General features: G+C 55.4%; 1 protein-coding gene across 4 annotated transcripts in view; it reads left to right on the top strand.

Annotated features, from left to right (window-relative positions):
- The window catches only part of ARHGAP22 (Rho GTPase activating protein 22), a 160,959-nt gene that overhangs the window by 75,361 nt on the left and 66,421 nt on the right, over positions 1–19,177 (top strand). For 2 of the 4 annotated variants that reach the window (XM_087431822.1, XM_087431821.1), the window contains exon 1: positions 11,323–11,660. The exons of the other annotated variants lie outside the window; for them this stretch is intronic. In XM_087431822.1, the coding sequence (XP_087287948.1) occupies positions 11,609–11,660 (52 nt within the window). In that variant the 5' untranslated portion in view covers positions 11,323–11,608. Of the gene's footprint in view, positions 1–11,322; positions 11,661–19,177 lie in introns of those variants that run through there. 4 annotated transcript variants of the gene reach the window in all.

Here is a 19,177-nt window from a genome sequence, read left to right as displayed (position 1 = left end):
GATACAGCAGTGCCTGGTACACAGCAGGTGCTCAATACATGTGAGAACCTCCCCTCCCCCCGCCGTGTAAGACTAGTGGAGAATCCCAGCATCCTGGAGAGCCAGGCCTCTCCCGGCAGGCTCGGGCAAGCTGGAGCAGGTGGGGCCGGGGCCGGAACACACGTGCAGTGGGCAGCGGCTTCCCCTGGGAGGAAGAGGCCTGGAGAGGAAGGTGGGGGCTGCTGGTCCTCATCAAACACACGAGGGCCTGGGCTGAGAAGGGGCATCGGGGGCAAGGGGTCGGGTCTGGTTTCCCGTGTCGGGCACAGAGTGGCGCTCCACAAATAACTGTGGAAGGAATAATGTTGGAGAAGGGAAGAACGGTCCACCAGGCGTGTCCAAGTGCTGTCAGACCAGCCCACCTGCAGGAGCCGGCACTGAAGGAATGTGCAGAGCAGAGGGTTCTTTTCTGTTCTGTTCTGTTCTTTAAATTGAGAGAAGCTGATCTTCTTTGTTCTGTGAAGGGTCACTTAAGTGGCCCTCTTGGGTATGCAAATAACAGACAACTCAGCAGCCAGCGTCCTGGGGGCAGTTTGGAACAGGACCTTTTGTGGCTGTTGGTGGTGGGTTCTAGTCTTTATTTTTGAGTGGCTTGGCCAGGATCGTGCCCTTCTTTGGCGTGCAGCAGACGAGGGTCTGTCAGGAGAGTTGAAGGAAGAGGAGAAATTTGTGGACTAATTTGTACAAAGATCCCAAGGTTTCTGGAAGGAGTGAGGTGGATACACCAACATAGTGTTTTCACAGTTCTTTGACAATGAGAAATAAACATGACGTGGCACCCCAGGCCCAGCACACATGAGGCAAGGGCATCAGGAAGCAGTACAGTTCCCACATGCAGTGCCCCTGGCATTGTCTGTTCTGTGGGGTTCTACCTCGCTTTAAAAAATACTGGTCCAGACCCACTGAGTTGATTTCGTGACCCCTGAATGGATGGTCTGTAGTCTGAGAAATGCTTCTTGGGATTGGCGTTCAGGGGATCTGTGGGGTGGACCAAGGCCTGGCTGCAGGAGGGGTGCGGAGGCCGGGGAAGTAGAGGCTTTAAGGGTGAGCGAGCCCCGAGTCTGAGTAACTAGGGCGGGGAGGAATACTGGTCGTGGGAGTTATCAGATGCTAGAACTGGGTCTAACCTAGCCATCTGAGGCCAACTCGCCCCTGGAAATTGTGTATGTCTGTGCGCATGTGTGTGTGTGTGTGTGTGTGTGTGTGTGATCTGACAGAGGAGGGCTCTAGGAGCTTGTGAACCCTCTCCCCGAGCAGCAGGTCCTGTGCCAGAGGTCCTGTGTGTCCCTGGAGAGACTTGGCAGGCCTCTTCCTCCCATGGGGCATCTCTGTGGAGCCCAGCAGCACATCCCCATCCAGCTGGAATCTCAGTGCCACCACCAAGGCCAGCCTGGGAGGGGCCTGCCCCGTGCCCACCATCCCGGGGCAGCCCGGCGTCCTGTGGGAGTGACCGGGTACACCCCAGGGGCCCTGCCTCATCTGGCAGGGAGCCGTCCAGATGGAGCAGAATGTTGTGGCCTGGGCAGAACACCCTGGAGGAGTTGATGCTTCCACAGCAAAATCCTGGGGAATGGGGACTGCGCCCATCCCAGCATCTATGTGTTGGATACAGGGCCAAGACCAGCTTCTGCTCAGCCGCCTGCTGAGCATGGAGATGGGGCGGAAGTGGCCTCGACACTTGCCCTCCAGAACCAGCAACGGGAAGCCTGGTTGTCCTGTGCTTTCTCCTTTCACAACTAGGTGGCAGCAGCAAGCACACGTGCTTGAACCCCTTCCTGGGGATGTGGCCATCCCCACCTCTGTCCCGGGGGCTGAACTTCGCCAGCCCAGCCCTCCCCCTGCCCAGCACCCCTGGCTGCAGCCCCGCTGAGAAGGGAAGGCTGCTGGACGTCTACTGTGTGTCAAGCTCTTTTCTTAGCGTCCCAGTTCATCCTCACAGCGCTCAGGACCCTCAGCCCCATTCACTGCCTGGTAGAAGGACGGACGGAGGGTCTTTCAAGATGTTGGAAACTGGAATTCAGTTCAGACAGCTGGGGGGTCAGCTCCAGTCAAGGCAGCATGGTGGCAAAACACAAGCTTGGGCGTCAAGTGGCCCGACAGCCCCTCACAGCACCTCACCCCTCTGAAGCCATGGGGGCAGCCAGACCAGGTTCCTTTTCCTACAGCCAGCCCTGTGGACAGACTCTGCTTCCCAGCCTCCCCCGCAGAAAGACGGTCCCGTGACTGAACCCTGGACAATGGAATGTGAGTGGGAGTGCGACATAGGCCGCTCTCAGCCCCTAAAATCCCCTGAGCTCCCTGCTCCCGCTTCCCTCCTCTGACAAGCAGACGGAAAGGATCCAGAGGAGGACCCTGAGGTCCTAGAAGGGGCCTGAGTCCCCAAGAGAGGACATGGAGCAGAGCCCCCTCCCCCATCCCTTTTATGCTGACTCACAAGAGATGGTTACCTGAGCAGGAAAGAGTGTGTATAGGGTTAAGCCACTGAGATTTTGCAGTTTGTTATGGCAGCAAGCATCAATCAGCTGATTAATGTGCCAGTTTCCTTATCTGTGACATGGGGTTATCAACACTCGGTCTCAGGGTTGTTGTGTTAATGACATGTAGTGCGTGTAAATCGCCAAGCCTGGGGGCTGGCACTTTGCAAACTCTCAAAGACTCCCCCGTAGTGAGGTCCCTCCCTCGCACCCATCAGCAGCTGCAGCAGCCATGGTGATAACACACGGAGGACAGGCCCACCCCCGGTTCACAGTGCTGTGCCCCCAGCTACGCGGACCAGGCACGGTGGGCCTGGCTCACTGCGGAGGGTCTCGGCTTCTGTGGCACACAGGGCTGCTGGGCGCCTTCACAGGGCAGGCCTCTCCACGCAAACGCTTTGTCCCCTGGAGTGCTGCTCTAACTGTGGAGACACGCCCTGAGGGCAAGAGCTGTGAATTGGGAGGCTGAGCTGAGGTCACATACTGAAAGTGAGAGCTGAGAGTCCCGCTGGAGCCAGACTCCACGGTCCAAGTCCTGGCTCTTCCACTTACTAGCTGCGGGACCCCAGGTAAGTCACTTGGCAGCTCTGTGCCTCAGTTTCCCCAGCAGTGAAATGGGGATGGTAACGGTTCTTGTGGAGATTGAGTTAACGCATGTAGCATGCTCAGAACAGTGCTGGGCATACAGCTGGTGCTCAGTGTGTTGCTCTTTTTCCTGAAGCAAGTATCCCACTTGGTGACTCCCGGTCAAGCAGCCAAGACTGCCCCCACTCCCCTAGCCCATGGAAAGGCCTGCTGTCACCACAGCCGCAGGGAGTGCCCTGCCCCCCTCCAGGGAGCTGCCGCAGCCACAGAGTCCGGGGCAGGGAGCAGACGCCCTCCTGGCCGCGGCTGTGGCCGCCTGCCTTTCCCAGGCTGCACTTCTCCTGGGGGTGGGAGAGGAAAGCAAGACAGAGAGAGCAGGTGGGAGCAGCGATGGGGGTGAGGCTTCGGGAAAGGACAATGGGCTTTGTAAAATCCCTCTCTGGGCAGTCTGGCCAAGTTCAATGGCTTCAGGCCACGCGAACAGCAAGAAAAATGTGGCCCAGGAATTTCTCCCCAACGATTCCCCTTGTCTTTCTCTGTGGGAATTTGGAACTGCAGACACATTCCTTCCATGAACAGCGTCCACGGCAGCCGCAGGCCCATTGGCCCGAGTCAGGGCACTGCCGGCCTGCACCCCTAGGCCGCCCCAGCACCCCCTCCCTGAGGAGTGGGCGTGGCAAGTGGCAGGAGAAGAGGCTCTCGCTGCAGACTTCAGAGCCTGCGCTGGCCGGGACTGACCCCCCGGCGCTGCCTGCCCCTCGAGAGCCAGCTGTCCAGACAGCGCGTGCAGCTGCTCACCCCACCTATCACCAGAAGTGGAAACCAGACATCTTGGGCAGAACTCCCACCTCTTAGACATGGAAAGTCACTTTTTTCCTACGCCAAGTACTTCCCAGCTTAGAGGAAACAACTTCCCAGTGCTCTAAATTTCTTTTAAAACAGAGAGAGGGGGCCGGCCCCGTGGCTTAGCAGTTAAGTGCGCGCGCTCCGCTACTGGCGGCCCAGGTTCGGATCCTGGGCGCGCACAGACGCACCGCTCGTCCGGCCATGCTGAGGCAGCGTCCCACATACAGCAGCTAGAAGGATGTGCAGCTGTGGCATGCAACTATCTACTGGGGCTTTGGGAAAAAAAAAGGAGGAGGACTGGCAGTGGATGTTGGCTCGGAGCCGGTCTTCCTCAGCAAAAAAAAGAGGAGGATTAGCATAGATGTTAGCTCAGGGCTGATCTTCCTCACAAAAAAAAAAAAAAAAAAAACCACAGAGAGAGGGCTCCAAACTATAGAAAGCCTGCAGGCCCAGTCTGGCTCACCACCTGCTTTTGTAAATAAAGTTTTATTGAAGTGCAGCCACACCCATTCCTTTAGGTATTGTCTATGGCTGGTTTCATGCTACAAGGGCAGAGTTGAGTAGTTGCTACGGAGACCATATGGCATGCAAAGCTTAAATATGTTTATGATCTGTTCCTTAGAAAAAGTTTACTGATTCCTGGTTTAAAGAGAACGTGTTACATTCACTTATTAACTTATACTCCTGTGTTATTCCACAAAGGATTTGAAATGGCTTCTAATGAGATCACTTAGAATAAAATAAAGGTAACCCAATAGAAATAAGTTTTTAATTTTATTTATTTATTTATTCCCCCAAAGCCCCAGTAGACAGTTGTATGTCATAGCTGCACATCCTTCTAGTTGCTGTATGTGGGACGCGGCCTCAGCATGGCCAGAGAAGCGGTGCGTCGGTGCGCGCCCGGGATCCGAACCCGGGCCGCCAGCAGCGGAGCGCGCCCACTTAACCGCTAAGCCACGGGGCCGGCCCAGAAATAAGTTTTTAAATTTTAATTTTTTTAATTTAAAATTTTGATTGTTTAAGGACCTCAGAAAATGCAAGAAAAGTAGAAAAGCAAAATTAGGAAACAAAAGCAGAAAAGTGAAGGACTACTTTAGGGCCTTCATACTTGCCAAAGCCAAACTTTAAATTTTTCCTGAGCTTCCTGGCAGCCAAAGGAAAAAGAGAAATGAGACTTAAGTCTCATTAAGAGAAAGGACAAAGCACACCAGTCCTCATGGAATCCACAGCCTTTTCTAGCACAAAGCAGTGTGGGCTTGCTTCAAACAGAATCTACCTTCACCAGAGTCATATACTTTATTTTAAAAAAAGAAACCAGAACAATGAGTCTGTAAAGTGAATAACAACAGCAATGCTGTTGATGAGGGCTAATGTGGGCAGAGGGGTGCTAGTTAACATGTTTAACCAGATATCTAAATCCAAATTAGTTGGCTTCTGTGCTCCGTGGTACAAGTGCACAAGACATATTTTGAGAGACAGGGTGCGAGAGCCCTCCTTTCTGCTTCTTGTTTCTGTAGATGTTTGTTTCAGAGCAGAAACTGAAGGTGATGGGGGTAGCCCCAACTTGTCACTAACTCACCTTTCAGTGCCTGGCACGTAGTAGGCCCTCAAGAAACGCTTGCTGTGAAGTGGATCTAGCCTCTCCGGGCCTCAGATTTCCATGAAAAATGAGGAGACTGTATTAAAACGGAAAGTCCCTTCCAAGTCCAGAATGTCTGTGAGCTACGGTGTTGTCCACGTGGTGCGTGCACACGGGATTTTGGCCGAACTCCTAACACAGATCAGAACAGTGATGGGAGGAGAGGATGAGGGGGAAGCAGGCCCAGGTGGAGACCCTCACTTCCAGGGCCAGGGGGCAGGGGGCTGGTCAGACTGCTCAATCCAAGTGCAGGCTCCCGCGTGCCAGCTGTGTGACTGAGAGCTCACACCATGGGCAGGTGTCCCCATTCTCGCCTGTGAAATGAGTGTAATGGCGTATTGCCGTCATGGGGCCACTGTGGAGACTGAGTGAGATCCTGCCTGTGCGATACTAGCACCAGCACGACGCAGGCTTGTAACAAGGGGTCCACGAAGTGCCCTCATCTTCAAGCAGCCCCCTCCACCAGGCACCAGGGCTGCCAGGAAGCAGACAGCGCTCTGAAAGCTACCAGGGCACTGAGCTCACGGCTCTCCTGCAGATGCCACCAGCACTCCACAGGGGCTGCTTTTGTACCACAAATCTTACCTGCGGATGTGCCTTAGACCCCTGGGGCGTTGAATTCATCACCGAGTGCTGTGCCTTCTCCCTCCGAAACATCCACCAGACAGTCATGAAGAGCACGGACGCCGAAGCAAGACAGGCTGGGTTCCAGTCTGAGCTCAGCCAATAATCAGCTGTGTGACTTTGTGCAACTCCTTCACCTCTCTGTGCCTCGGTGTCCTCCTTTTAAAGTGGAAATGATAATGGTACGGAACACACAGGATTGATCTGAATTCAAACGGAACGTCAAGCCCTTAGCCGGGCCCGCCGTCAGGGCCAGGCAGCGTGAGCTGTTAGTGTTAGGTCTTAGTCCCCATGTTTCAGTTGTGACCACAGAACACACTACCCCAAAGCTTGGTGACTTGACCGTTTTCTTTGCCCACTGTTCTGCAGTGTGGGCTGGGCTTGGCAGGGACAGCTCGTCTCTGCTGTCATGTATCAGCCGGAGGACCCACTTCCAGGGTGGCCTCGCTCACATGGCCGGAAGAAGCAGTTGCTGGGCCGACCTCAGTTCTCCATGCGGCCTCTGCACGTTGCTGGTCGGCCTTCCCGGAGCACGGTGGGCTCAGGAGGGTCTCACTGCTCACGAGGACAGCAGCAGAAGCTGCCATGCCTTCTTAGGACTTAGGCCCAGAAGTGGCCCAGAGTCCCTTGTCACCTTCTGTTGGTTAAAGTGGGTCACAGGGCAGCCCAGATTCAAGGGGACAGGACCACAGAGGGTGTGACAACTGGGAGGTGGGGGTCGCTGGCCCCCCTGCTAGCATGCAGCCCGCCTGGTCTCCATCTCTGACCTGCTGTGTTCGGGCCCTGCGTCTCCCACCCGGCTTATGCCTTTTGCTTCTTGGCTTTCTCCCTGCTCCTGCTCGCCCCCTTCCAGAGCCTCCTTCACTCCAGCGCCAGGAATTCACTCGGAATCGCAGGCTGCATCATATTCCCCTGCCCTAAGTGCCCTGCCCCGCTCTTCCCGACGCCAGAACCAAGCTCCTTGACACGCTGACCCTGCCCACCAGAGGACGTTCCTACACCATTCTCTGAGGTGCTGGACTCCTCACGTCTCAACTCGCACCTCAAAGACCTCTCCTCTGTAGAGCTTTTCCTCACCACCCTCAGCAGACTGGGTCACTGTCCCCCTCGAGCTGCCAGGGCGCCCTCCCGACCTCCCCAGAGCTCAGGCCCAGGTGTGTGGTTGTGTTCAGTCATCGTTGGCACATGGATGAATAAATGAATGAATGATCATTATAGCCCCCCAAAGCTACACCTGGAACTAAGATGCCATGTCTCCACTTCTTTTTTTTTTTTCTTTTTTTTTTTTTGTGAGAAAGACCAGCCCTGAGCTAATATCCAATGCCACTCCTCCTCTTTTTGCTGAGGAAGATTGGCCCTGAGCTAACATCTGTGCCCATCTTCCTCTACTTTATATGGGACACCGCCACAGCATGGCTTGACAAGCGGTGCGTCGGTGCGCACCCGGGATCCGAACTGGTGAACCCCGGGCCACTGAAGCGGAGCGCGCGCACTTAACCGCTTGTGCCACTGGGCCGGCCCCCATGTCCCCACTTCTACCCCTCCCCTGAGCTGCCCAGGGCTGAGCTCTTACCTTGAGATGGTACCAGGATGGGGTATGTCAGAGGAGCAACCAGACTCCTGCAGAGGGGTATGAAGGCCAGGTCTGAGTCTCCTAAGCCAATCCCTGAATGGCCTGGGGCACATCTGGAACCAGGGGCTTAGGCTGCATGGGGCCAGGGTCCCAGCAGCAGGATCCCTAGAAACAACCCCATATCCTCACTACCAAGCTTTAGGTCTCCCAGAGAAGTGGAACAAAGCAGCAGAAGGTAGAACCCTGGGTGGATGGGGGGAGCCCATCCAGCCCCCCAGAGCCTTTGTCCTCTAAAGCTGTATCCAACCTCCTCCCAGAGCCCATTGTACTCACTGGAGACTCACCCCCTGGTTCTGGCTCTGCTTCCTGTGATGTGTGAGATGTTGGCTTCCCAGCTCAGGAATATGTCTCAGAGGCCCTACCTCCCTGCTCACTCTTCTGGAGTGGGGTGGCTTGAGCTCAGCTAGAGCCTTGCAGCACTGAGTGATCCTGACATTGTGCCTCAATTCAAGATGGTATGGGGTCATGATCAATTCAAGGGGCAGAGCTAGGTTCAGGGAGTTTGATTTTCCAGGCAAATTCCATGCTTAGTATGTGCTTTTCCAGTTGCAGCCCACAACTCCACACCTAACTGGGGAAATGCCATATATCCGTCTATCTATTCATCCACCCACCCACCCATCCATCCACCCACCCACCCACCTATCCACCCACCCATCCATCCACCCACCCACACATCCACTCATCCATCCACGCCCTCACTCATCCACCCATCCATCCATCCATCTTGGCCCTGCCACTTACCACTTCACAGGTCTTGGGCAAGTCTCTTCACCTCCCTGAACTTTAGCTTCTTCCTCTGTAAATTGAATCCAATGGCATCTGCCTCGTGGGGTTGACCTGTGGTTAACTGAGATAATAGCACTTGTGTATTGCCTGGCTCATGGTGGGAAGGACAGAGTGAATGTTATTTTCTTTCCTTCTTGAGGTATAGACACACAACTAGAAAACCATAAAAAGACAATGTATAATCAGGAATTAAAGCATGTGAAACCAAAGGCAATCATACTAGAAGCTCTTGCCTTGCTTTCTGTCTCCTAAACTGCTCTGGGAGTTGATATTTAAAGCCACTTTGAAAAGTCTGGTATCCCAAAATATATTTGAACTGTTCAATGGGGATGCTGACCCTCTATAATAGGCTCATTTGAAACGATCCTGCTTTGCTACTTCCTCTTAGAAAGATAAACAAGCAGCCCACAATGGCCGCTGTGATGTTTTCTTTTAAATCTTGCTTTCCAAATGTAGGACTTGGCCGTTGGACAATCACCCGGGGGCTCGCTCCCCACACATGCTCTCCCTGAATGCAGGGAGCTCCAGCTTGGAATTCCTGGGGCCTCATTAAGCCCGCTGTGACTAAGTGATCTTGCTTGGTGCTAAAACTGTTTAAAATGACTTGGCAGCAACCAGAAGTCAGGTCTTTCTGTTTTTTCTCAGTTACTCCCGCTTTGTAACCCCCGCCTACATGTCATGAAGGGAAAACATCTTTCTTTCCGGATCTGGTGCAGGACAACCCTCCTCCCTCCGCGAAGAAGCCTCACCCTGCTCTCTCCGGAGAGTTAAAGGAGAGGGAGGCAGAGATCTGGCCCACTGTTGTTAATCTCTCCTTTGAATAAGACTTAACTCCTGGGAAAACCTCTTCCCTCCTCTGTCATTCTTTCCTCCTTCTCCCCCAGCCCCCCATTTAACTCTTCTGCTCCAGGCCACGGGCAGCTCTGCCTCTGGCCTGGCCTGGCCTCTGCTCTCCTTCTGGACCACCTCTGTTCTCCCAAGACGGGAGTGGGGTGGGTGAAAGGAAGAAAATCCCAGTCAGGCCAAAGCCATCAGAGGTTGACCACAGCCGTTTCAGGGGCAGGAACAGATCCTGGGAACTGAAGGGGTGTGAGAGAGCCTGGTATTAAGAACTCTACACTGTGCCAGACACTTGAAATAATTTCTCTCATTTTATTGTTTAATTACACAATATGTAAATATGCCTTCCTTTTAAGAAATTAGACCACTATAAAAACACTAACTGGGGGCCGGCCCGGTGGCACAAGCGGTTGAGTGTGCACTCTCCGCTTCGGCGGCCCGGGGTTCGCAGGTTCGGATCCCGGGCGAGCACCGCTTGGTAAGCCACGCTGTGGCGGCGTCCCATATAAAAAGTAGAGGAAGATGGGCACAGATGTTAGCTCAGGGCCACTCTTCCTCAAGAAAAAAGGGGAGGATTGGCATCGGATGTTAGCTCAGGGCTAGTCCTCCTCACAAAAAAAAACAAACAAAAAAACCGCTAAATTCTCTTGACACCAACTTTCAATCTAATCTTGTCACTCACCCTCTCCCCAGAGGGAACCACTCTTGGTTTTCTGTCTCCCTCCGGTGTCTTCTTCCAGGCCCGCGCCCAAGCAATGGCCGCAAAGGAGCACTACAGGAAGGCTCTGTGGGTGTGTGTTACATAAGTGCTGTGAATCCACCGGTCTCGACCATTTGGTTCCAGCTCCTCGTTTGATATCGTATTTCATTTTATGAAAATGCCAGTGTACTTGATAACCCCTTTACCAGCGAACATGTTGTTGTTTCCAGTTTTTTGCGATTACAAACGAGGCTGCAGGGAATAGCCCTGTCCAGGTTTTCCTGGGCGTGTGGGCAAGCATTTCTGTGGGGTGCATACTGAGAAATGGAATTGTGTGGCCCCGGGGAATTAGCATTTTTAGTTTTAATAAGCAGCTCACATGTTACTTTCCAAAATGATTGCACCAATACACCCTCATGGCAAAAGGATCTGTTTGCCCAAATCCTCACCAACACTTGATGGCGATGATAGTTCACGCTTACAAAGCACTTAGCAACACGCCAGTTGTGTTCTAAGTTACATATATGTATATATCTCTACCTCAACGCATTTAATCCTCAGAAGGATCCAGGGAAGCAGTTCTGTTTGTCTCTCCATCTTACAGACGCGGAAACCGAGCACGAAGTGTTTAAATAACTTGACACCATCAAACCTTTAATTTGTGCTAAATGATATCTACAGTGATGTGGTTTCCTTCACTTTTCAGGTGAAGAAAGTCTCAGAGGGGAAGTGACTTACCCAAAATCACACAGTCCATAGGTAGCGCAGCCAGGTTTGGGGGTAGCCCGGGCAATCCCTCTTTTCCCTCTACTGACCAGCTGTAGCCTTCAGGGGAGCTGGGAAGATGAGAGGCGGGTGGCCCTGCTAGCGCCCCCCAAGTCGCTCATGAGGTGACTGCTTAGAGGATGCTAGGGGAGAGGAAGCGCCACCCTTGCACAGCGAGGGCACCTTTCCTCCCGGTCTGCGCCGCCCAGAGGTCAGGCCAGGGTCGCCCCCACCCCTCCTCGGCTCCCCAGGGGCGGGGAAGGGAGCCTGCGACGGCGCCGGCTCGCACAGCGCCCCCTGGCGGCCCCTGGCGAGGGCGCAGCTGGCGCCCCGGGAGAGTAACGGGTCGCGGGGAGGGCGCCCGCGAGGGCAGGGAGCCGGCGCGGGGCCGCCCCGGCGCGCGGAGATAAAAGCGGGCTGGAGGCGCGGCCGGCGCGATCTGCGCGTTCTCCTATTGATTAGCAGGGTCTGCCCAGAGGCCGGGATGCCCGCGGCGCGGGGCCGGGACCGAGCGTGAGGGCGAGGGAGCAGCCGGGCCGGCGGCCCCGCGCGCAGCCCCGCGCACGGCTGGGCGCTCACTGCCCGCGGGCCGGGCCTCGGCCGCGCCGCCCGGGGGTGCCAGCAGCAGGCGGCGCGGCAGGCAGCGGAGCCGAGCGGCGGCCGCGGCGGCTGCCATGGGGCTGTGCTGCTGCAAGGACTGGAGGGGACACCTGCCAGCGCCCAAAGGTAACTCTCGAGCGCGCACGTGCGCCGCGGGCTCGGGACCTCTGCGCTCCGGCGCTGGGCGCGCGCCGCCGGCTCCCTCCAGCTGCTGCTGGGGGCTGCCCGCTCCGCCTCGGGGACTTGGCCGCCAGTTCTCCAGGGCCGTCCGCCGCGGTCCTCAGCCTTGGAAATGGCTCAGGTGTGGCTGCAACTCCCCCAGAGTCTCGGAACTTTGGAGCGCGCGTCCAGGGGCTCCTGTTGCTCCGCCGAGCCCGGCTCGGGGCTGGGGTCGGGCCGCAGGGCGGGAGGGGAGCAGAGCGGAGGGGGAGCACGGACCGTGGGCGCGGGCGCAGGTCCGGCCAGTGCACGGCCCCGCCCGCAGGTCCTCTGCAGAGAAAGCCCCGCCAGCGCCCGGCGCCGCCTCTGCGGCTTAACCGCCCGGGAGGGAGAAGGGCCATTCATTCTCCTCGTCCGCCTCTGTCACAAACTTGGACCCAGGGGCCCTGACTCGAGTTTTCCAAAAGTCGCGGCGGCACTTGCGAGGGGAGCTGCTTGTGGAATGCCGCGGGCTTGGAGAGGGCTCCCAGCTGAGAAACGCGCTGAGGACGTTGGCGGCCGCCTGAGGTCAGGCCTCCTTCGGGCAGTGGCCCTTCCGACTTAACCCTTGACGGACTGAAACGATCCCTGTTGATTGTCGGAAACATAGTGTGCGTCCCTTAACGGCAGCGCTTCCCAAACTCACCTGACCCTAAAACTCACCTGCCCCCGCGTATTAAACGTGCAGATGCGCGGGCCCCACCCTGACCTGCTGGATAGGCTCTGGGGAGGGGCCTGCGAAGCTCTGTGTGTGAGGACTTGCCCGGGTGACTGCCCTGACCGGGTGAGTTGGGAAGCCTTGCCTGTAAACCGGAAGGTAGTCAGGCTTCACCAGAGTGGGCGCCAGGTCCTGGCTCCTTGAAAAGTATATTCACATCCAGATAAAGAAAAGGTATGAATGTGTCAAGCGGCTTGAAGGTCTCTTGTCCAGGTGATGACAATGATGCCACAAATGTACAGGTTTGTTTCACCAAGGGTTTGAAGTAGATTATAACATGTATAACAAATAAATATAAAAAAACTACACAAGACTCTGCATTTAAACAGGTCGTAGAGAAGAGCCCAGTTACTCCCGCCATCAGATACTGTCTGTGTTTGAGCCTTTTTGCAGCCCAAACAAAAAAGGAAATGTGAATTGTTGCATGGTTCTCATTGGCCCAGTTGCATGGTTCTCATTGGCCCAGAGCAACAGTTTTCTTAGCATTTGATTTAAAAAAGAAAAAAGAATTTTGCATGTGGGGCTTCGTGTTTGGAGGGAGCAGACTGCAAGGGAGCATGTCTTGGTGGTTCCAGTGGCCAGGGCAGCAGGAGGACTCAGAGGGCAGGGTTTGGCTGTGTGCTGGCTGCTGGCAGGTCAGAGCCCAGAGCAGAGCAGGAAGGATGTCACTGGGGGCTGGCAGGGCTGGAGCAGCTTTGGTCTTTCCTGACCCTTCCTCAGTAAACATGGCAGGGAGCCTGAGTCCCAGAAGCCAGGGTGAATTTGCAAGGCGTTGCTTAGGGAGGGTAGATACTCAACTAGCAGCCTCAGAATGGAGCCTGGGGCATCTCCTGCTAGCTTTGTCCTCTGGGGCTGTGGACACCCAGGCTACACCGATCCGGGTGAGGAACAGGCCTGGTGTAGTAGTGTTTCCCAGCTTGCCTCCACCTTCCCATCCACCCCAAGGCGTGGCTGGCCACAGCAGCCTGGGAGCAGGGACCCAGTCTGAAGGGCCCAGAAGGTCCTGCAGCCCATGTTAATTGCAAAGCTGGCCAAGTCTGGGGGAGGTGGTGGGAAGCACTGTGAAGCCAGAGTGCACCTGCCCTGTCCAGAGTGGGCAGCCGGCCGCTGCCAGGCAGCAAGGATCATCTGTGGTTCAAGGAAGGCGGACATTTGGTTTCTTAATGTAATATCTCCAAATGTTTAAAAATTGTTGCCTCATTTAACAAATTTGAACCTTTGTAGCCAATCTAGCTAGGCGAGGGACAGTCTGGACCACTGTTCACAATGAGTTCTGCCATAAACAGTGTGGAAGGGGTTCCTTCGTCAAATAACCTTAGAAATCATGTGTTATCAAAGTTTGGAAAGTTTTTCACTGCAGGACTTCTCAGAGCCTTTACCATAGTGGTGTGACTGTGCATCTCCAAGTCAGGTGGACTGTAGGTCAGTCTCCAGACCTCTGCCCAGGGAACCTGCATTTAACAGAACAGCTCGTGGCACCCATATCTTTGGACACACTTTGAGAAATGCTGCTTTAGACATTAAACTGATTTCAGTTGTCATGGCAATGACGCAGTATATCTGTTCCCAAGGTGGGTGTGGGTGTGTGTTTAGCTGTTGTAAGATACCTGTGTAAGAAGCTTTCTGACTTTTCAGACTAGAAATGTGTGTATTTTATTTAAGAAAAGATCAAAAGAGAGTTCATTAGTCACTGATATGACTTAAATTTTTTCAAAATAACAGCTGTTGTTGTGAATTTCATTCTTGGATATTTCTGAATCAAAACTTTTACAACAGAATATTTGACCATGTTACCCCTATGTAAAAGTGTACTTGGTAAAGCCGAAAAGCTCAAATAATAGATCTCATGAAGAAAACAGCAAAAATACGTCGCATGCCAGAGTCCCCATGGTGGACCCGGTCATCATGCCTTTAACCTCCAAAACCTGGCGCTTTCTCCAGGAGACACCTGCTCCCCTGCTACTTGCACAGAGCTGGAGATGGCAGTGTGGACCTGGGGAGGGATTGGTACAGGTGCTGTCTGGGGCACGATCTGCTGGGATATTAGTCACACTTACTGTCGTACACAAGACAGATGGCTGCAAATGGAGCCTCCTGGGTCCCGGTGCCCCTGAGGAAGCCAACAGGCCAGTGAGCAGGATCCGAGGTGTGGAGAAGGATCACGGTCTCCTGGAAGCAGAGGGCAGACGTACTCGCTCTGAACTCTGAGGACACTGTCTGATTTCATTGTTTCTAGGTGATGTCTCCACATCCTTCTGCTATGTAGAGTTCTGTGGTGGGTCTGTTCAATGGCAGATTTCATTTTCTTCAACTTTGCATGGAGGTCTGAGGTGGAGACTTGGAGGAAGAAGTGGTACAGGGGTGCAGCATCGGGGCAGCTTGTGTTCAGGCCAGGGAGGGGGCGGGGCAGACTGGTGGGCCCCTAAGACCCTTGAGGTGTGCCAGGCCCTGCTGCTGCTTCATCCCAGATGCCTCTGGGGCTCCTAGGCCCCCATGCTTCCTCCTGGTCTCAGCATCAGGAGCCCTCCCCTGTCATCCAGAATCTTGCCCCACCATCCTGTTCCCTCTCTCCCCAACACCCTCATCCTCCCTTCTGCTGGCTCCTTGTCGGGCTACAAACCTGTCTGAGTTGCTCATCAGACATTTTTTCAAAGCGAGTCTCTTGCTCCTGTGCTCCACCAGCCCTGCCCGTCTCTCCTTCCCTCATCGCCAGCTCCCCAGGAGCAGTCTGCTGGTCGCTGCCTCCCTGTTATCCTGCTCCTGCACTTCTCCCTGTCACCGTGCTGGACCTGGCGAACAGTCCTGGTGCTCTGAGTACCTGAGAGCCCGCCCCAGCCCTGCCCAGCCCTTCTCCCTTCTGCCCCTCTTGCCCCTTTGATACACCGAGTTGTCTGTGAATTCTCTTTGTTTTACCTTCTGAGCTCTGTCTGTAAGTCTCCCCCAGGCATCTCACCCAGGGCCCTGATAATTGTGATCGCCTCTAAGCAAACAGCCCCCAAACCCTCTGCCCCGCACCTCTGCAGTGCCCAGCAAATCCAGCCTGCAGATGCAGAACTCCGGCTGGAGTCCTGCACTCCACCTGCCCCTTCTCACGTGTCCTGGCTCTCAGCCCTGCCCAGTGCTCCATTTCCCACGACCAAAGGCTGACAGCTCCTGTGATCCTGCCCGGGGCAGTGTCCCCATTCCTGCCCCCAAGGCCACTGCGATGCCCATGCAGACCTTCATCTTGACTGCACTGGCTTCCCGCCTGGTCATCCCAAGTGCATCTTTGCCTCTTCCAGTCCACTGCCGGGCAAGCAGCCTGTGCACAGCTCCCATCCCATGATGTCCCTCCTCAAACTCTGCCTGGGCCCCAGAGTGCCTACAGAAGAAAGCCCAGCTCCTTAGCCTTGCTGGCATTGCATGTTCCTCCCCGGACCCTCCCGACTTCCCGCCACCATGCAGCCTGGACCTCTCTGGTCCCTGCACACACCGCGCCCTCTCACAGTGCCATCTTCAGTGGGGCCTGAGAGGGGTCAAGGCCCGGGGAAGGTGGCCTGCATCTGGAGCCGTCTCTGGGCCCTTGCCCACAGGCCCAGTTCATTTCATTCTCTCCAGGGCCTGGTTGGTCTGGGTCTCTCGCCCCTAGCTGACAGTTGTTTGGTCACCTCTGGGATGTGGCACCATGCTCAGCAGAGAATCCGTGCTCAGTGAACACTCAGTGAGAGAGCAGTGTGTGGAGCAGAGACAAGGGAGAGAGTCCTGCTCACCTTCGCCTGTTCATGTCGCCCGACTCCCAGGGAAGCCCAGTGGCAGCCCGGTCTGGAGAGTCCAGCCCCACTCCGTGCACCGCTCCACTGCGATAGACTGAGGCACTGGGCCTGGACTCTGTGCACCTTTCCTGATGGACAAAGGTCTTGTCGGGGTGCCCGGCAGCCAGGGGGCAGGGCCGGTGGGCCGGGCAGGGCAGTGCTGCTGCTGCTGGGCACAGTGTAAGCTGGGCAGACAGGCGCCCCTCTGTCCTGGAGGGAGATGGACAGAGGCCTGGCCGTCACTGGGTGGAGGTGACAGAACTGATTCTACTGTGTAAACTCCCGGACAGCCCCTGAGCCCACCTTCTGGAGAAGGTGCCATTTTCCACGAAGTCTTCTGAGATTGCAGATGGGCAGCTGCCATCCAGGCTTCTGTCCTGTCATTTAATGGTCATTTGTGGGGCACCCACTCTACGCCAGGCCTCACGCCCAGCTCGAGGATGAAGAACTGGGGAGGATGGAGTGTCTGTCCCGACTGTGCTCACAGCTGGGCCAAGTGGAGACCCAGGAAACAGACAGTGACACTGCAGGCTGAGAAGAAGTGCAGGGAGAGCGGCAAGCCTGGGTGCTCTGGCTGGGCGGTGGCTGGGGTCCCACCCAGCCCGGAGGTTCAGAGAAGGCCCAGACCTGCTGGTGCCCAAGCTGGGTCCTATAAAAGGAGCAGCCAGCCCAGTAGAGAACATAGGGAAGGGCTTTCCAGGGCTGCAGACGTGTGCCAGGGCCGAGGCGTGTGGGTAGTGGCAGCCTGTGGGCCAGCCCGGGGCTCATCCCTCCGCACAGGGCCTGCTGTGCCACCTGCTGCACAAGCAGATGCTCCTCGGGCTTGCTTCTGCCCCTGCCCACTTGGCCCTCATGCTAGCAGACTCTTCAGAGTCACTAGCCTTTTCCCCAGTCCAGGCCCTGCTCTGAGCACCAGACCCTCTGATGCCTCAATGGGGTGTCTCCTGGACTAGAGAGTGGCCAAAGCTAGTCGGGCTAAATCTGAACTCTTGATTGTGTCCTGCTGCTCCAATTTGCCGTCACCTACTCCTGCCAGTTCTATTTCCAGATTGCATGTGAATCCCATTGCTTGTCTCCATCCCAGGCCAGCACACTGGGCCCAGCCACCAGCATGTTGCCTGGACTGCTGCAGTAGCCTCCTGACTTGGACCCTCCCCCACTCTAGTCCATCCTCCAGCAGCAGCCAGGGACCGTTCAGGTTGCCTGCAGGATCTCACTGCTCCCTGCTCACGAACACTGGCTGATCCAGTGGCCTTCACAGTGAACTCAGTGCCACCACAGGGCCTGGTGTGGTCACCAGCCTCCCGCTCACCAGCCTCCACTCACCCCAGCCTGCTTTCACGCCCCTCACACCCCCGGTTCTGTCCCACCTCTGTGTCCCCCATGCTCTTCTCTCTGCCTGGAGTCCCCTTGCCCCTGCTCTTGACCTGGAGACCCTAACATTTGTCTGGGCCGAAGCGTCAGTCTTTCCTGAAAGGCTGTCCCTGACCCTGTTACTTGCTCACTTGGCATCCTGTACTTTCCCTTTAACACATATCATAATGCGTAAATATAAACATGTCAGTTTGCAAAATCTGTTCCTTCTCCAGATGAGAAGCTCCCTGAAGGCGAGGCAGGCTGTCTTTTGCTCGTCACTGGGAAGTCTGGCAGAAGCCAGGCCGTGTGGGAGCACATCTGTCTACTCAACCTCAAAGCCAGTGAAGAGCTGACAGGGACAGCCCTGCGGCTGGAAGGACGTGTTGGAATGTTAGAGCCCCGTGCTCAGGGGCTGTGCTCATGGGCTGGAGCCCCAGGGCGTCCGGCCTGCAGCTCTGAGTTTGCCTGGGTCCCACTCTGTTTCTGAGAAGTGTCCCTCTGTTACCTCTTCCTTATTCACTTGTCCTGGGCAGCAGTCCTGTGGGTTTTTCGAAAAGGGAACCAGCCTCAGGGAGAGGGTTTGGTTCCATTTCCTAGCCAGGGGACCGCAGGCTACCCTTCACCTCTCGAGCCTCTACATCCCCACCTGTAAATGGGGACAGGCATGCCGACCTCACAGGTTGTCAGAAGGCCCGGTGATAGTCCTAGCTCTGCCTCTTTCTAGCTGGGTTACCACTCAGAACCTCAGTTTCCTCATCTGTAAAGAGGGAAGCAGGCAAGAGTAGATGATCTCTGAGGTCCCTGTCAGCTTGAACTTCAGACAGTTCTCTGAGGAAACTCAGAACCACCCTGTGCTCCTAGCAGTGGGGCATTAGAAGGCCAAATGCCTTTTCCCGCCTGCTCAGAGAGGGGCTCAGCCAGCGGTCATCTGGCTGAGGGGGGTGTGAGGCAGCAAGGATAGGACAGCAGTCCCCCTTGGCCAAAGTTCATCAGCAGGTCTGTTTAACCAGCACATAGCCACGGTCAACACTGCTGGCCCCTGGGGTTTGGGGTGGGGGGTAGACCTAAGGCCTTAGAAAGGATGAGTCCTGGGGACCCCTGAAGTCCCTGACCTGGGCCATTAGGGCAGCAAGCCTCTCAGAGAGCTCAAGAGTCCTGAAGTCCTGAAGAGAGGGGAAAGAAGATGCCTGGTCGTGTGTTTTCTCATCTTTAGTCTGTGGTCCTTGTGAGGGGTCTCTCCTTTAGGAATCCTGGGGCCAAAATGGGGAACATCTAAATGAAGTGAACCCCTGAAATAGTTCCCCTTATCCTGCCTGCCCCCACTTGGCTCTGCAGCTAATGCACATCCTGCCTGAACTACAGCTTTTGCTGGGTTCTTCCCCCAGACATCCCACCACCACACTTTTAAACAGCTTTATTGAGATATATTTCACATAACATAGAATTCATCCACTTAGACTATACAATTCAGTGGTTTTTAGTATATTCACAGAATTATGAATTACCATAATCTAATTTTAGAACATTTTCATTACCCCAAAAAGAAACCTCATGCCCATTAGCAGTCACTTCCCATTCCC

The sequence above is a fragment of the Ceratotherium simum genome, chromosome 6 (genome assembly GCF_057802395.1).
Source record: "Ceratotherium simum simum isolate JZ-2026a chromosome 6, ASM5780239v1, whole genome shotgun sequence".
Taxonomy (NCBI): domain Eukaryota; kingdom Metazoa; phylum Chordata; class Mammalia; order Perissodactyla; family Rhinocerotidae; genus Ceratotherium; species Ceratotherium simum.
The sequence above is the reverse complement of the archived record's forward strand: the minus strand, read 5'-3'. Positions and strand labels throughout refer to the sequence as shown.